The sequence below is a fragment of the Perca fluviatilis genome, chromosome 17 (assembly GCF_010015445.1).
Source record: "Perca fluviatilis chromosome 17, GENO_Pfluv_1.0, whole genome shotgun sequence".
Lineage (NCBI taxonomy): Eukaryota > Metazoa > Chordata > Actinopteri > Perciformes > Percidae > Perca > Perca fluviatilis.
This window is the reverse complement of record NC_053128.1, coordinates 7,025,340-7,043,349: the sequence shown is the minus strand read 5'-3', so window position 1 is coordinate 7,043,349 and position 18,010 is coordinate 7,025,340. Positions and strand designations below refer to the sequence as shown.

Genomic DNA, 18,010 nt, shown 5'->3' with positions numbered 1-18,010 from the left:
CTGGCCCTGATTGGTGCATCTGAACAGGGAGCGTGGATTTTTGCAAATTGCACTACAGGCTGTAGGTGGTGCCAGAGGAGCCAGATTGTTTTTTAAATTACCTGTTTCATGTAATTCTACTTGAACATAGGGTAAGTTTCAGCAAATATGACAGAAAGTTTGTTCTATAAGTCTTACCTACTGCACCTTTAAAGACATTAAAACAGCTCCTTTGATTGTTGATTTTGTCATTTCTTTCTTTCACTGGAATTATAGTACTAATCTGCAAAGCAAGTGCCATGTTAACTTCCATACTGGTCATTCTTTTATAAAATGTTTAAAAGGTTTTCAAGTTATCTTGTGCACCAAATTGCAGATTTGTTGTGCTGCTGATGTTGGATCACGCTCGTGTCTGGAGTATAACCAAAGTGTACATGAGAAATGAGAGAAATGCTTCCTGTTTCTAACATTGCTGGGAAAACAAAGGACAGCAGTGGCCATTTTGAATTCAACTCATTATTGCAGTAAAACTGGTACAGAGTAACAGATTACAAAGCTCATGGCACAGTCACTGAAAAAGAGAAATGAGGTGTGTACTGTATGTACAACAAGAAGGGAAATGAAAAAGAAGTTAACATTTTGGCTAATAGACACATCAGGAGGTAACATAAAAATGAAGATACTGTAATTCGGGAGATGACTTGATTATACAACTAAGAGAAAATACGAAATGAAGCATTTAAAAATAACATTACGTAAAAAACACATTTAGCACTTACACTGACAGATTCAATCCTAGTGTTTAACCTATAGGTCCGATTCAAAGTAGCTTTTTTCCTTTTGACAAAAAGCTCAATTTTAACGGCAAACACTAAAAAACAAACGACTGAAACTGCCTTGCACATTATCTGATATCTTTTTGGGGAAATAGCTGATACGATTGTTTGCTGACGATCTGCTTTTTTATATTAGTGACATTCCAATCTTTTACAAAATTCTCATATATTAATCTTGAATCAGGTGCTGAGGGTGTTTCCTTTAATCAACATTTACAACCCATCTTGAAGAGAATAAATGCACTGGAGTCAGAGCCGGGCCCAAAGCCACCAGGTAGAACCAAAGTGAATAGAATTTGTGAACACTCGTTGGGTACCTCAGTTAAGTTTTTGTCATACTTTATGTAATTAAAAAAAATCATGGATTTTGTCATACCACCCTATAACAATTTCTGATGTGTATTACATTATAACCAATTTTTATATGTTATGCATTTTTAAATTTTCAGGTACATAACAAAATCAGGTAGTGTACTTTTGAATTATGACACCCTGTGTTTTTATGAATTACATTCAAACTTTCCCTAAGAATAGCAGTTTACAGAACATGTATTGTTTTTTTTGCCAGTTTACCAGCTTGTTTCCCTCCTTGTAAATCAAAATTAAATGCCGCAAAAAAAGGCCTCACTCTGGCTCTGACACGAGTGATTCTTGTTGCAAGCAAAGACAATGGTTTGACTTACACTTGAGATGGTCAGCAACCAAAACCACATACAGTACTGAGCACCACTGACCCAAACTAAAAGTTGGCACCTGGCTACTGTAACCGTACAAATACAACCTCACTAAAAATCCAAACAAGTTCATCGTCATCGACTCTCACTGGCAAGTTCTCACCCTACAGAAACCCCACAGAAAATGTTTTATGACTATTTACACATTTCTCTGCAAAAAAATAATAAAAAATACATTTAAAAATGGTAATGTCATGAGGCATGGAGGATTAAACAAATATTATATATCTTTTATGATTTCTGATTCCTCCCACAAACCCTTGAAAATGTCCCCCTACAGATATAAACATAAGGTTGAAAAATTTAAAATAAAATGATTCTGAACTTTTGACCTCACTACATTTTCAATGTGACACATTTTTTTTCAACACACACTGAATTTTACTTTTTCATATTTTAACAAAAAAACCGATACAACATATTTCTAAAACACAAAATAACAACAGTCTACATGTAAAAATATAACTTTTACATACACAATTTCAAAATAATGGTAAAGTTTGCCATTTTGTTGCATACAATTTACAAACGTCTGTGTGTTGTTGCCTTGAATAGATAGCAGTGAATAGAGCGGATGGTACTACGGTCCCATTTTGTCCTGCGCAGGGTGCCGTACTAGTCAGAGGGTGTTGTCATGGCAACAACAGAGAACACAACAAAGTCAGTTGGAAATTTATAACACTGAGGGGCCTCGCCAACTTCTGCCAGTTCAGTCTTTGAGAAAAGAATTCCTCCCCAAGCAAACACGCATTTGCAACAGAAAAAAACTGAAAATGGCACCCTCCTTATATATCGTATATATTTTTTTGTACATTTATATATAGATTGATTTATTCAAATAGATTCTTTTCCAGTTTCCGTGCCTTCCTGTTGATTGGGTAGGATTTTAACTGCGGCAAAATTACCACAGACAGAACCATGCTGTCAGATAGCGAATTGTGTTTTTTTTTTTTTTCTATTTCTTTTTGTTTTGTTTTTTTAACATTTTCTATAATAGACATGTAAACCAGAACAGACAAAGAAAAAGTAATAAGAGAAAAGATTCTTCTTAAAAAAGAGAAAGAGAGAAAAAAAGAAAATCTGCTTTACAACATACGACCACACACTTTGTACTGAAGACTACATTGGCTTACGGACAAGCCGATCAAATATTGATAAAAAGCTGATAAGCTATAATACAAGAAGAGACGCGTTGTTCATCATGGAAACAGGGCTGGGGCTTGGAACAGGAAGGTTGGGGGGGTTATGGAGAACTTTGGGGGGGACTGGGATCTGGGCTCGGTTTGCTAAAAGCGTCTGTCTCATTGGCTCCAAGCCAGAACACGCTGTCTACTTACATATAAGCGTACAGTACATTAAATACAGTTTACTTTTTTATCCAAAAAATACTTTTTTTTCCTTTTTTTAGCTTTTTTTAAATTCCCAGGTCTGGTAAAAAACCTGACTGCATAGAACCTAACGACTAAGAACAGGTTTCCCTAAGCTTGCATCCTATTAAAAGACCAGGTAAATGTCCTCCTCTGGCAACTCGAATGATATGAACTCTAAAAAGGCACATTGGTAGAAGTGTGAATGTTCAAATTGCATCTGTGGGACCGCTCGGGTGGGGCACGAGGCTGGGAAGAAGGGCTAGGGCTCTGGTTTAGGGCTCATAAGGCTAGGGTCAGCAGAGACGACAGAACTGGGACTGGGTATTAAACACAGGCCTGGTCGGAGGAAAGTTCACACTGGGGCAAAGGGGAAAGGGGACTTTTGATTGACACCACAAAACAATGGACGTGCTTGCAGATATTCCAATTACTGTTGCCTGTTGCCAATGTCATGCCAATAATGACGTTAAATCAAACCCTCAAGTGTAATATTGCTTAACTATTACTTTCCACAGTAACGAGTTTAAGGGATTACAATTTTCAAAACAGTAATTTTATTACAGTTACTAATTCAAGTAACGCTGCATTACTGCGTTACCTGAATGTAATTCTGTTTTTGTCCAAGGTTTTTTATATGATGACGTGACGTCGTAATTTAGTGAGCGACATGTCAGGGCCAGTGCAGGTCACGTCTACCCTGGAAATCCAGAGTTCTCGCGAGAGCACAATTTGAATCTGCTCAGCGAGTCACTCTGGCATTGAGTGATAATGCTCATCAACTGTGCCCTTGTAGCCCTGCTGCACCAATCACATCGGTGTATCTGATATAGGCGGGCCAGAGGCAAGCTAAACAGATGACGACAGTTTAATCTACCAGTTAGCTCCGCTGGTAGCTAGGCGTATGGGGCTCTGGATATGTCACCTCGTGTATTGTTGTGATTGGTCGCAGTGTGGCGTGCAGTAAGATTTTCAAATGCATGCTTGGTGCCGCCCCTCGAGTTGGGCCATTTTCATTACTCAATGCCAGACCCTTGATCTTTCAGGTATTGAGTATTGTCATTATTAGTATTGTTATGGGTACGTATTGTCATTTTATAAAGGCTTTTATAAAGGCAAATGTCAATCAGAAAGTCCCCCCAAAGTTGTTACTCAGGGCCAGGGCAGTCTGGAATTGGGTTAGAAGTTTAAGGTTATGATAGTCCAGATACTAAACCAGGAAAAGAGGGGAACCGAATTAATCTAACACAGGAATGCTTTGACTACTGCTGCTTGGCCCCCTAGAAGAAAAGTATACACCCGTCACCATGATGATTGTTCCCTTGCTTCCCCTGCAGCATCGTCATCATTTAGACCTTTAGATTCTCTGTTTTTTCCTCCTAGCCCTCAGTCTCTAGCTCCTCAGGATGTTGGCCCACTTTAATAACTCTGTACTCCTTTCCCTTTCCCAAAACTCTCACAGTTCAGGGCTTCGGGCCATCTTAACCACTCGATTCAAGTAGAGCGATCGTAATTCCGGGAATGTGCTAAACGTGGAATATAAATGTCCATCCTCTCAACCATCTGCCCAGTAATCCTTCGAGTTAAGGAAAGGCCTGGACACCAGTTTAAACTCTGCCTACTCTGCCCATGCTGATGAATATCTGACAAAGGACTCTGGTTTCGGGATGTTTGCTAGAGCTGTTTTTTTCGGTCGTCTGCACTACAAACCCACAACAACAATCTTAAATGAAGATGTCAAGAAACGTCTTTCCTTCCTGCGGCGTTTAGAAGTACACTCTTTCATTACTGCATGATTCGTCCTTGTTTCTTCTGTTATTCCTCTACCTTCAGTAATTTAAACACCCAAGACCCTCTGAAATCACTCACTGATTGATTGATTAACTGATTCAATGATTGATTCTTTAGATATTCTCGTCCTCTCAGTAGATACACACGGGCCATTTGGGTACAACTGTCCAGGCTTTAGTATTTGTGACTTCACAAAACGTTAGCAGTTCGTACAATTTTGCCACTTGTTAACAAAGTCAATGTAGCATAAAAAACACTAATAAAAGTACACATACATGTTTAGATTTTGTTTTACACTGGCAATATACTGTAAATGTGTGCGGGTTAAGAGGGAATGCATTAGAAGGGGAAGAACAAGTTGCCCCCGTTTTTCCTGTTTAGCCCCGTTTCCTTTCTATGATAGTCAAAAAGCGTTTGCGAATTGAATTGTTGTTCAAATGACTCGGCATATCAAGCACCTTATATCTTCTGTTGAATTTATAGTTTAATCTGTGAAAATGTGTTGTTTGTAAGGGGACTTATTAGGGCAGCAAGCTTCCGTAACACTTCCTGGATTTTTCCTGCTCTTCTCTTTTGTTTGCTTCTCCGTGTGTATCTATCTGACTGGTTTGCATCCAAGAGGAGATCAGGCACAGCTTCATCCACAGTGTGGCGTTAGATTGCCATTCAGTCAGAGACGCGCTGAAGCTGCATTCAACAACAGCTGCACAATGTTGATTAAAAAAACCTCTTTAAACACTTTGTGATATGTTTTGCTCCGTTCTGAACAACCCTCCCCAACCCGTACCCTCCTCACTGCCCGCATCCAGTTGCACTTTTTAAACAAGTTTTTTGTCATTCTTTTCCTTTTGTCGTATATATACTATATATAGAACCCTTTTGTTCTTTAAAAATGGGAATGCTGATAAAACAAGTAGTACAAGAAGAAGAATTTCTTGGATGATGTGATTCCAAAGACTTTTGTCCATTGCTGTCACTTTGTGCCAAAAGCTCCCACAAACTGACACTTTGTAGCAGCCACGTTACAGCGGCCATTTAAACGTCTCCACAAAGTAGCATCCAGTTCACTTCAGCTGGAGATGCAAAGTGACGAAAGCGACTAATGTGACTCTGCAGTTGGTGTTCTCCACAGAAGAAGGAGACGAAGGTGAAGAAAAGGATCAGAGACAGACGTGAGGAGAGAAGGAGGCTGATCTGATTGGTCAGGCCCAAGATCCAGAGAATCTGATTGGTCAGGCTGAAGGAACAACGGGGTTGATCGATTGCCGGGTTGTCATGGAAACGCCGTCAGAGGAAGTGGTCACTCATCATCTTGATGAACTCTGGCACCTTGGACCTGGAGAGACAAAGAAAAAGTAAAGGAAGTGGGGAATTAGGAAGGACATGTACACACTGTACACACTAACACACACTGAGAAATAAATGAGTTTACTTTAACCGTAAAGCCCTAATTAACCCCAAAACCTTGGAAGGGCTAAAAATATGAAGTTTGTCGAGCCATAAGAAAAAGCTCATGGAGTGTCTAAATAGGAAGGGTTCAGGTTCTGGGGAGCATTACGGTGTTTATTAAATTCCATGGCAATTGAGGCTAACCTAATCAAAATTATATTTCTTTTGTTCAAATAGGCCTGTTGCAAATTACATAATCGCCTGATCGCGATTACTTGAGCTTAGCGCTTTTTTTTTTGTTTTAAAAAAAGGTTCCAATATCAGAAAACAAAACATGTACCTTATTTTTTGCTTATGAAGTACAGTAGCCTGCGATGATGATAGAGAGGGGCCGATAACGGCTCTTATTTATAGGGGAGAGAGTTCCCTTCAGGTGTAGCAGTGTGTTTACCAGCTCAGGGGAAAGTTATGCTGGAGTTCATATAGCTTTTCTAATTACATGTAGATAATTCACATTCATAAAATGTTTCGATGGAAACATGGTGTTATTAGAGTAGCGTGGGTACTTTCAGATATAGCTCAGAGTGTGGGCGTAGTGAATTTGTGGTCGAGCGAGAGAGTGACCGTGGATGTCAACATGTGTTGGCGATCAGAGCAGAGAAGAAAGTAAACTAGTCACGTAGTTGTAAAATATACAGTGTATGCCCAAATTTAGCATCAATGTCGGCCCTGGAGGAAAAAAAGTATTCCCTGTGAAGCTGAAGCAGGAACAGTTAATATAGGCTTTTGAAAATAAAATCAAGCCTCCTTCAGCATTAGTTAACTGTCTTGAACCAGCGCTTTGTTACATTAGGTACACAACAGTTTTAGAAAAGCTATTTAAAAAAAAAAAAGTCCAGCACTGCAAGAGGTGAAACATTGTTTTAGCAAACTATTTTAAGATTAATCAAACTAATTTGCTAAAGATCACATTATGTCGATGAGAAGCCATTGAAATGAACAACATGGCTCAGGTGTAGTTGCAAAGCCAAACACAACGGCACACATATGGCATTTATGTGGCATAAAATTAACAGAAATAGACAATTGTTAATCACAATTATCAGTTGGCATATCTGGTATAGTTTTAGATTGGTTATTACTCCTATCTTTCTAATGGAAACTTTAAATCCTCCACCTCCCATTTTTCCTATGGAGTACCTCAAGGCTCAGTTCTTGGACCTTTATTATTCTCCATTTATATGTTACCTCTCCAAACTTCAACTAGTTTAAAATGTTGTAACACTGTATAATAACTACCGTTAATAAATGGTAAAGTGATAAGTAGTTACTAAGTAGTAGTAGTAGTAGTAGTAATTAAACTGTAGTTAATATTTATTTTACCTCGCATGACATTGTTACTGTATCAATTCTTATTTTATTAATTATTTATCTGGTAATTTCTTTCTAAAGAACTTTGTTTGTTTCTTGCTTTTGAAAAGTGCTATAAAAATAAAGTTCTTTTTTCTTCTTCTTGTTGTTATTTATTCTTATTCTTATTATTATGTACAAGTGGACATTTTGGCCTGATGGTGGAAAGGTCTGTGCTGATCAAATCAGCAGCATTCATCCACCGGCGACCATGAATAAACACAGCTAATTTCATGACATTCCGACCAGTAGTAGCATACTTAACATAACAAATGTACATATCCCACACCCCCCCTTTCTAGATTTTAGAAAATCTAAATGAACAGCAGGAACACCACTGCTGGGGGGTGAAAACAGACCCCCAGCTGTGATGGGTGTGGTCTTAACCCTATAAGAATGTATGTTTTTAGTAAACTACTAATGAACCCTTAACATTTTAATGTTTTTGGTCATTTTCCTTGCACTTAAAGTTGCCACTGTCATTTATGTGCTGGACAACTTTAATGACCTGAAACCTGCACAAACCTCCAGTGTATAAATAAAGACGAAAAACCCTTACTTCATTTTTTTCACTGTAAAAATGTTGCAGATAAGAAACTTGGTGCGGTTTTGTCTTAGGTCACTCCTGCTCTTTATCTATGACCTTTGGTACCTCCAGGCTATAGGACTTTAGGAAATATGCTGCTCCATGATTCAACATACAAACACATACACATATATATAAATACACATAGAATGTTTTTAAGAGAAAACAAAGAACAGCGACAAACACACACAGTCACACATTAAAATCACACTTACTGCCAATCTGTTGTTAAAATGTACCCACAACCAGACAGAAACTCAAGTTGGCCTCTGTTTTTAGCCGACTGTATCATCAGCTCTGCCAGATATTAACTGTCAGAAAACTGAACGATGCACTTCTCCAAATTCATTCAAGTAATGGAAGAAATTTCACCTAAATCTGATTTGGTCGACATATTGTCTGTGTGTGTTTTAACCATTTCTTTCCTGCATTAGAGTGACAGTAGAAATGATACACCTGGAAGAACAAAAAGTTCAAAAAGTTCTTTTCCAAAGTATTCACTAGATACCAAAATGTATATCATATATACTATTAACATGAACTTACTGTATTTTCATTGGAGGTATTTTTAGTTTGCCATAGATTTTTAAATTTCATGGCAGGTGATTTATAAAATGATTGCTTGAAGTTTCTGGACTGGTTTCTGAATTCCGATTCTTTGGTTTGAGTTAAAGGTACAACAGCAGATTAGTTTATAAGTGAAATCTTCTGACCATTCATGGGGGAGGAGATGTTGCTGCGTTTTACATTTGTCCCAAGGGGTTGGACCCGTCGCCCATGGCGGCGGCGGCGGCGTGGTGCGCGGCGGCCAACGACAGGGGAGCCCCGTCCGAGGACACGGTGACCTTCTCCTCCTCGCGGCGCTTCAGACAGGCCGCCTTGGGGTTCAGGTTTCGCTCTGGACAGAGAGAGAGAGAGAGAGAGAGAGAGAGAGAGAGGAGAGATTGGTATTATTTCTGGTGTTGTTCCAATCTGTAAAGAATGTGACCTGACTGTGTTTTTCAGTGAGATGTCTTCATGCTGGGTGATTAAACCAGTAGTGAGACTGAAGCCAAAGAGCCAAAAACTTTAGCCCGGTTGAACACAATCAACAGGTGCCCACTGCTGCCCTCTCCTGGAGCTCTGGAGGCACTTCATGTGCTGGAAATCGAATGTAACCTCTTGAAGCCTGATATCCACCTTAAATTCACCCCAAATTAGCTTAAAAGTTATAATAAAGAAACAATTTAGAATTTTAGAAATTTTGAATATTGTCTTATCTTAAGATCCCAATGTCACTGCAACAGTTGCCCATTGCGTAAAAAACAAAACATGTTACCATGTTTGTGTCTGTGTAAATGATCATTCCGTATCAATCAGACTAATTAAACTAATTCAGATTTTATTGTTGGTACATTTCAAAGAGTTTCCCTTCAGAACAGACCAGGATAATGACTGTATAGTCAAAAAGGTTCAGGATCACTGACCATTCACCATTTTCAATATGCTGTCATTTTACACAAACTAAAAACTAGATCTTGGTCACTAGAATGGTGAATTAATTGGTAAATGTATTATATAATTTTATATAATGTATGAATATAAAATAGCCATATAGTTTATTTATTATAACCATGTCAGTTGAATAAAAAGATATATGTATTTGTGTTTTTTCTATAATTATAATCATAGTGAACAACAAGTGTAGTCACAATAAATAAATAAATGAAGATAAAAGCTAGGGCTGCACGATATGAGGAAAATATGCGATACCGTTGTTCAATATTGCGATTATGATATTACTTGCTATAAATAGATATTTAAGTGTACTCAGTTTTGCATCTCTGCTGCTTTCAGTATTTAAAATGTAAAACAAATGAAAGGAAAATCATTCCAATCATTTCCAACATTCTCTCCTATTGAACAAAGTGAACACTGAACTGAACACAAAGGCACCACTAAAAAAAAGAGACATTTTAAAGTAGTTTTCTACAGACATTTTCTTTCAATTAATACAAAAGAAAGTGTCTATCGCGATATGTCGCAGCCTTTCGTGATGTGTCTATTGCGCCAGTCGATAAGAACGATGACGATAAAAAAAAACATATATTGTGCAGCCCTAATAAAAGCCAAGCGGTCTGGTGCAGTATCTGAGGTCAAAGCTTACGTGTCTTGATTGGAGATAGCGGCGCATCTAGATGCAGCGGCTCAGCGCTTTGCAAGTTTGGGCAGCTACTTTGTGTTTATTGTGTCCTTTTTGTGTGTTTTTTTTGCATGCACATTATCAGATCTTGTTTTTATTTTACTATTTAAATTAGTTTTTTTTCCATATTTGTCATTTATACTGCCATTCTGGGAGCTGCTAAACTGTGTTTCGTTGTTGAGAAGATCTGGTCTATTCTTTTGTATGGAACTGACCTCTGACTTGTTGCTCCAGACTGAGGATGACGGCCACGGCCTGGTGCAGGATCAGTAACTTGGTCTGCGGTTTGTCACTCTTCAGGTGCAGCTGCACCATCCTGCCCAGCTCCTTGAACGCCTCGTTGATGTCGCGGACGCGCAGACGCTCCCGCGCGTTGTTCGCCATCCTCCGTTCCCTCTCTCTCTCCATCTTCTGCTCCGGAGACAGGTCCTCGTCGTCGTTGTTGCTACGGCGACCAATGAAGAGCACGGGAAGGAGGCGAGGGAAGACGAAGCAGGGGATGAGGGTAGGAGAGGAGGAAGAAGGGGAGGATTTGAAAAATGAAATTTCTGTGTGTAGAGCGCTCATTGTAATACAAACCTGCAGATATGTTGTTGAGACTCACAAGATGATTCACTGAGTGAGAAAATAACAGGGAACCGGGCTTGGGAACAGACATCACGTGCTGCATTCTGGGTATTACAATCTGCCACAGCTGCAACCAGGGTCCAAAATTAGTACCATCTAACAGCCAAATGCTGGTAAAATATGCAAGTGGCTGGTAGATTTGCCTCACTCACCAGCCAAAAAAACAATGGTAATCTATTGAGTGGCTGGTAAAATCTGAACATTCAATAGCCATTTGGCTTGTGGACATAAACGGTAATTTTGGACCCTGGCTGCACCTGTTGGCTTCCACGTTGATATTGGTGACTGAAAATATACAGCGAACAACCAGAAGATCACACCAAGAAGCCGTGTATATGGATGTTTCTTGAAATAATTTAAACTTTATGTATTTCTTTTAGGGCAGAATTTACAAGAACAAACTATTTTACAAACTCGCTGGTTCCCCCTGTAATTTAAATCCCATTCGGAGCAACGTCCTCGTATTTTAACAACAAGTTACCTAAAGTTTTGTCTTGCATTGCCAGACCTTCCTCCACAGCACTGTGGAGGAGGGTCTGGCGAGTCCACACTGCATTCCGTGATGTGAAAAAAAAACGTGTTCTGGTTAATTGGCATTTCTTTAAACCAATCACAATCTTCATGGGAGGTGCTAAGCGCTGGACGGAGCAACATTGCCTCGGCAAAATAGCCTCGGGAAGGAACTTGTTTTGGTGGAACATGCGTACGTGCAAAAGTAGTTTTAGTCGTGCAACAGAAAACTCAGATTGGACAGATAGTCTAGCTAGCTGTCTGGATTTACCCTGCAGAGATCTGAGTCCTCAGAAATCCACCAGAGTTTAAAATTCCAACACAAAGAAAGTGGACCGTGATGGACATCCGGCCGAAAATTAGGGACATCCAGCGGAATTTCCGGCGGCACCTGAACAATCCCGGAAATAAAACATTGTCGATATACACTACCTAAGGTTAAAAGACAATGCAAACATGGGCAGGCCACACTAGGGTCACAAAGTAAAGTAGCGTCTGATTTTATCTTTATCTTTATCTAAACTTAACCAATAATGTAACCAAACTGTGACTACTTCACAACGTTAAAGTAAAGTCGTATTTAAAACTGCGACAGTTAGGTTCTCTGGTTTAGATATGAGATCGCATTTTTGACAATAGTAGGGGCGCTAATTTATGAAACGCTCCCGTGGGTCGTATTAGAAGGTAAGAATAAACGGCCAATATTGTCAACGTGTTGGTGAAAACATTCTGGATCACGTGACGATACGTTCCCAAAGCCTGTAACATGGGCAACAGTTTTCATCTGTTTTCTGTCATTATCATTCAAACCATTTATATCATCATTTCAAAAAAGTCTCTGTAATAACTGATGGATTTAGCTGCTTCTCATCACACTTGTTCACTTCATTACGTTGGCCGACAGGGACAAACGCACCGCAACTTAATGAAACACACGCAGCTAGACAAAACACAAGCAAATTAAGAAAACATCTTCATAAATTTGACAACACATGCGCAGCATTTAGCAAACGCGCTGCAAACACACACAACACAGCCAAATACACGAAAGCGCTGCAAATACACAAACCATGCAAAAAGAGAAGCACACAAACTCCGAAAACAGAAACGATGCAAATTGAAAAGCACACAATCCCCGAAAAGAAATGCAAAAAAAACCCCCGCTGCATCCAGATTACACAAAGGAAGTTCTCCAGGCCTCCAGGGGGAGGTGCTACGTGGAACAGCTTGGTTTTGGACCCCACTGGGAGAGAGCGCTCTGCCTTTTTATTAACACAAGTTTACAGACACGTCTCTGCTGATTGGGTATCACCTGGGACCTGAGCCAATGAACTAGAGACACACCCACCAAACAAGAGAAAAAATATCTCAAACATAGACTTCATATTTACAGTCTATGATCTCAAAACAGTTGCACACCGAATCCCCAACTGTGAGATTGAACATGCCCCGGCTCTCTCTCTCTCTCTCTCTCTCTCTCTCTCTCTTTGTCTCTCTCTCTCAGTTGGGTCGAAAACCAAGCTGTTCCACACAGCACTCCCCCTAGAGGCCTGGAGAACTTCCGTTGTGTAATCTTAATGCAGCATTTTATTTTGTTGCATTTATTTCCGGGGATTGTGTGCTTTTCTTTTTCCATTGTTTCTGTTTTCGGAGTTTGTGTGCTTCTCTTTTTGCATCGTTTCTGTATTGTCAGCACAGTTTGTGTATTTGGTTGTGTTCTGTGTATTTGCAGCGTGTTTGCTAAATGCTGTGCATGTGCTGTCAAAGTAATGAAGATGTTTTGTTAAAAATTTGCTTGTGTTTTGTCTATTTGCGTGTGTTTTCATTAAGTTGCGGTGCGTTTGCCCCTGTCGGACACCGTACTTCATCAAAGTCCAAAGCCTGGTTCCCAAAACACCCACAGCTTAAAGTCCTTCCTTGTTACCTTTCTCTCCAAAAAAAACAAAATAAGGTTTATCTTAGCTATTCTCTTATTAAAATAGCGATCGGCCTCAGCTGAACACTGGTTTGTGGTTGCCGGCCAGCGGTGGAACAAATATTTACTGGAGCGGCAATGATTAGTCGACTAATCGAATTCTTGATCGCTAGAAAAAAAAATATTATAACTATTTTGATAATCAGTTAATCGCAAAGTAGTTTTTCATGCAAAAAAATGGCAGAAAATGCTATTTTTGGCCTCTCAGATATGGTGATTTCCTGCTCTTTTCTTTTTTATAATGTATCATATTAAACTGAATGTCTGTGTGTTTTGGACTGACGAAACAAGACATTTAAAGACATCACCTTGGACTTAGGATGGTAATGCTTCCCTATTTTTGGACATTTTATAGACCAAACGATTAATCGAGAAAATATTTGGCAGAATAATCGACAATGAATATATATTTAACACAATGTAAAAATACTAGAACTAGTTAGAAGTGAAAGTACTGCCTCATGATCAAGTGATTTTTCACGTCAGTCTCTCTAGATCTCTGCAGAAAATTGCCACATTTCCCGGTTTATTATTCCTGTCCTACGCCACGGAAATAAAATGAGAGGAAAAAGAGCCACAGATTGTCACTTCAGTTTGTACAAAATCCAATTCAACATCTTGAATAGATTCTCTTCTCCTGGAGAGCTTTGTTAATCAATGACATTTTGAACAAGGAAGGTCTCTGAGGCATGTGGGTTTTTTGGGGACAATGCGTGTCCCAGCCGAGCGGAGGGGTTTGATGGAAGCGAGCGTCTGCTGGGTGGTACCTAGATCTTAACCTCTCAATTGATTTCAGGTCCTTGCTGTCGCCGTCCTCCTTCTTGGGGTCCAGGGACTTGGGGTCCTGCAGGAGGTTCTCGTCCCCCTCATCCTCAGACTTGATCTCCGAGCTGACGGAGGAGGTGCTCTGGCCCTGGAGGCCTCCGGACAGGGCTGCAAGGAGGGTGGGGGGGGAGGAGAGAGGTTAGATTTACAGTCGTTCTCAAACTGTTTTTAATAATGTTCCCTTGTTTTTTTTTTCGATGCCTTTGGCGATTTTTAAACCCCATTTTTGTCCTTCTTTTTAATTCATGGTCAATAAACCTGATTTAAATGACATAATACCAAATGTTATACAATACAAAGTGTTGAAGGTTGTGAACATTGGAATTTTCTATTAAATTCACACTTCTAGGTTCATTGAAATGGTGCAGTCACAGAAATACATGTAAAAATCCACCTTATTAAATTGGTTAAGTCTGTGAACATTATGTTGCGTTCATGCCATATCTTATAAACCGTTATAATGATCATCCAGTTGTGAAAAAGTTTAAATCAGCCTCCTACAGTAGTTGCAATTCCAAGTCGGACATATCAATAATTTCTGACAACAGCATCTCCCACTGGGCATAAGAACAACATAAGTGCCACCAAATGGTGGGAAATTGGTGCAAAGCCTCCATCACTGTCAGCTACATCTAAATACAACCTAATAACACCACTAATAGAACCAATTCATCATATTAAAAAGGAGCAACACGCTGTATGGGTGCCACAAATACAACTAATTTATAAAACTGCCTAATTACTTGGATGAAACAGCTAATTTAGGCAAACGATGGTTCAAAGGAGCGTATGAGGGTTTCCCGGTCTTCCCATTCTGCCGACGTAGTGTGAATGCAGCATCAGGTCCGTCTGAACGCAGCCAATTGTCCAGTCGACCTCCAAGATGGCGGCGCGGGAGAGCTGTGAAGCCAACGTAAAGCCCCCGGAGCCTCTGTCTGCCTCTCTCCGCAGCAGAACACAGCCGTCTTTATTTGACGTCTGTATGGATCCGTCACTGGGACGCTGCCAACGTCTCAGTCAACACAAAACACTTTGCTCTGTTCCCACACACACACACACACACACACACACACACACACACACACACACACACACACACACACACACAGACACGGACCAACTGTCGGCCATTTTGAATCTCCTTCTGCCTGACTGGAGGCATTTTGTGTGCAGCTTTGAGTGACGGGCAGCGTTTTGTGTGTGTGTGTGTGTGTGTGTCTCTTTCCATACAATTGCTGTGTGTTTGTGAATAAATAGCTTCATTTAAACTGTGAAAAGTGACATTGTGCCTCTGAAAGTCTGTTTGAACAGTGTCAGACACAAACTGACACTGGTGGAGACTTGGAGGAAAAAAGACTGATTGAGAGTTCAATTGAGATTGAAAGATTTTTAAAGTGCTCATATTATGCTTTTTGGCTTTTCCCCTTTCTTTTATTGTGGTATATATCTTTTTTTTCTGCACATTATATTTTATATATATATATATATATATATATATATATATATATATATATATACATATTACCATCTCCAACAGAAAAAACTGCTCCAAACAGCTCTATTGTAGTCCAGCCTTTACTTCCTCGACTAACGCACGTCACTTTGTAACACACGTTAATGCTCGCCTAGCTACTAGTGGCACGCCCTCATACTCTGCTTCTGACTGGCTAGTAGTCCTTACCTAGGTACTGTCAGGGCACGCCCTCATACTCTGCTTCTGACTGGCTAGTAGTCCTTACCTAGCTACTGAGCATGTGCGACTCCCAACAACTCACTCTGTAGCTAAAACAGAGAGCTCGACACACAGGGTGAAAAGAGGAGCTGCAGCAATGTGCAGTACAACAAAATATGTTTTTTCTGAAAATTATACCTATTACTTACGTACCTATTCTGGTACAACCTCTAAATACAATTACGAACCTGAAAATGTACATCGTATGAGCTCTTTGAAGTCTGAATCCTAGTCTGGGTCCTAATTTCTCTGATCTAATCTGGTTTCTGGCTGAAGATGGATCAATGCAGCTTTTCTCTCTCCCTCCTTCAGTTTGTAAAAGTCCTCCATGTTACTTCCCGGCTTTCTCCGTAGCTGTGTCCCAGTGCCAGACTACATTCCAACTCCAGGCGGATTTCTAAGTCTGAGCCCGAAATAGCATAATAACCTTTTTTAATTGTTTTTCTCATCTTCTTTATTTTTTTTCTTGTGGTGCTATTTAAGTTTATTTATGATCATTATCATCATTATTGTTGCTAATATTATGCTCACCATTATCATTATCAGTTTTAACAAATATTTAGTTTGTTTTTATGCTTATGGCCCAGACTATGTGAATTCTGAAAATGCTAACTGTTCTGGTTAACTATCTTTTAAAACGAGTAAAATTCAGAGGATAGAAAAGGACCAGTTTTGCTAATTTCCCTTGAGAAATGTCTGTCGGTGCTGTTTTGTCTGAGCTCTTCGGTAGTTTGAAGGGCTCTGTTGGAAAGCATGGTGACAGTGGTGACATCACACACTTCAGTGCTTGATATTGCATTGGCACACATGTCGCCCCATTTCCTCCTAACGTTAACAGTGCTTTGATTCCCAGTTCACTGTCTTAAACAGAACAGCACACTAGGACGAGTCAGCCCAGCATCCGAGGACATTACATTACAACATTACAAGTTGAACATGTTGAGTGCTTTGTACAATTTAGGTGAACTAGCCCTTTGAATTAAATCCATAATATTTAAATTCACTGATCGGAATGTATAATAAAATTAAAATAAAATCACCCGACCTGCTCTAGAGAGATGAAAACCAGTCTGAAAGAGGGAGAGAGCGAGTTTTAAAATGTATAAATGTAATATGAACATAAACATAATATACTATGACTATAATATAAATCCTCGCTGTTCATAATTATTTTAAAATTGAGAGAGAGAGAGCGAGAGGAGGAAACCACAGCTCTGCTACAGAGTTTGAAGAGTTTGCTGCCAAAAACATTTTAATACCCTCTATTTACAGCCTCCACACGCCCTCAACTCGGTGTGTATAAGTGTGTGTCTGTGTGTGTGTGTGTGTGTGTGCGTGAGCGTGCGTGCGTGTTTCTCTCTCTTTCACCTCATTACACACTTGGCTCTGGCTGCCGCTGGCTGAACTTTGCTGCCAGCGGACTCATTTTCAGCCTTTAAAAACGAGCTCAGGGCTAATTTGCTGCGCAGCGCGCTCATATACCCTTCTCCTCCTCCATATTCATGTCACACATATAATGTATATTTATTTACCTCCTCGTTATGTGTTTTAGCGCCCGGGCGGTGAAGTCGTGGCTCGCCAGCTGAGATCCGACTCCAGGTGTGCGCCTTAAGTGTCCTCGTCTTCTCATCTTCACCTTCTTTTAATATCTCTGCTGTTTTTTTTTTTTTACCATTTTCTTTCTCTTCTTTGCCTTTCTATTTTCATCTTCTTTGTTTTGTATGTCCATTTTTTTTCTACATTTGCTCTTGTCTTTCCTCTGTGTCTTGTTTCTCATCTGTGACTCTCGTCCTTTTCTTCCACTTCTCTTTCTTTTCCCCCATCTTCTTCATTATCGCCTTTCCTGATCATCTATTCTCTTTTTGATAATTTTCTTCTTCTTTCTCGTCCCTCTTACAACTGTCTTCATTCGTCTTTCATCCTTGATTTTTTTTTGCGAAGAGTATTACTAAACTGTTGTAACCACTAGAATGTATTGGGATTGTATCAAAAATATGTCAAAAGTTTTCACTTTTTTCTTCTCCGTCTGAAAACTGTTCCATCCATTTTCTTCATCTTCTCGTCTTC

General features: G+C 39.7%; 1 protein-coding gene across 11 annotated transcripts in view; it reads right to left on the bottom strand.

The window, feature by feature from the left end:
- Positions 1-475: 475 nt before the first annotated feature.
- The window catches only part of LOC120544931 (transcription factor 4-like), a 403,968-nt gene continuing 386,433 nt past the window's right edge, over positions 476-18,010 (bottom strand). For 7 of the 11 annotated variants that reach the window (XM_039778815.1, XM_039778816.1, XM_039778820.1 and 4 more), the window contains 4 exons: positions 14,154-14,319; positions 10,490-10,719; positions 8,840-8,990; positions 476-6,043 (listed from right to left, as the gene is read on the bottom strand). In XM_039778815.1, coding sequence (XP_039634749.1) covers positions 5,995-6,043; positions 8,840-8,990; positions 10,490-10,719; positions 14,154-14,319 — 596 coding nt within the window. In that variant the 3' untranslated portion in view covers positions 476-5,994. Of the gene's footprint in view, positions 6,044-8,805; positions 8,991-10,489; positions 10,720-14,153; positions 14,320-18,010 lie in introns of all 11 variants that reach the window. The other 4 variants (XM_039778817.1, XM_039778826.1, XM_039778818.1 and 1 more) reach the window with 3 other exon arrangements.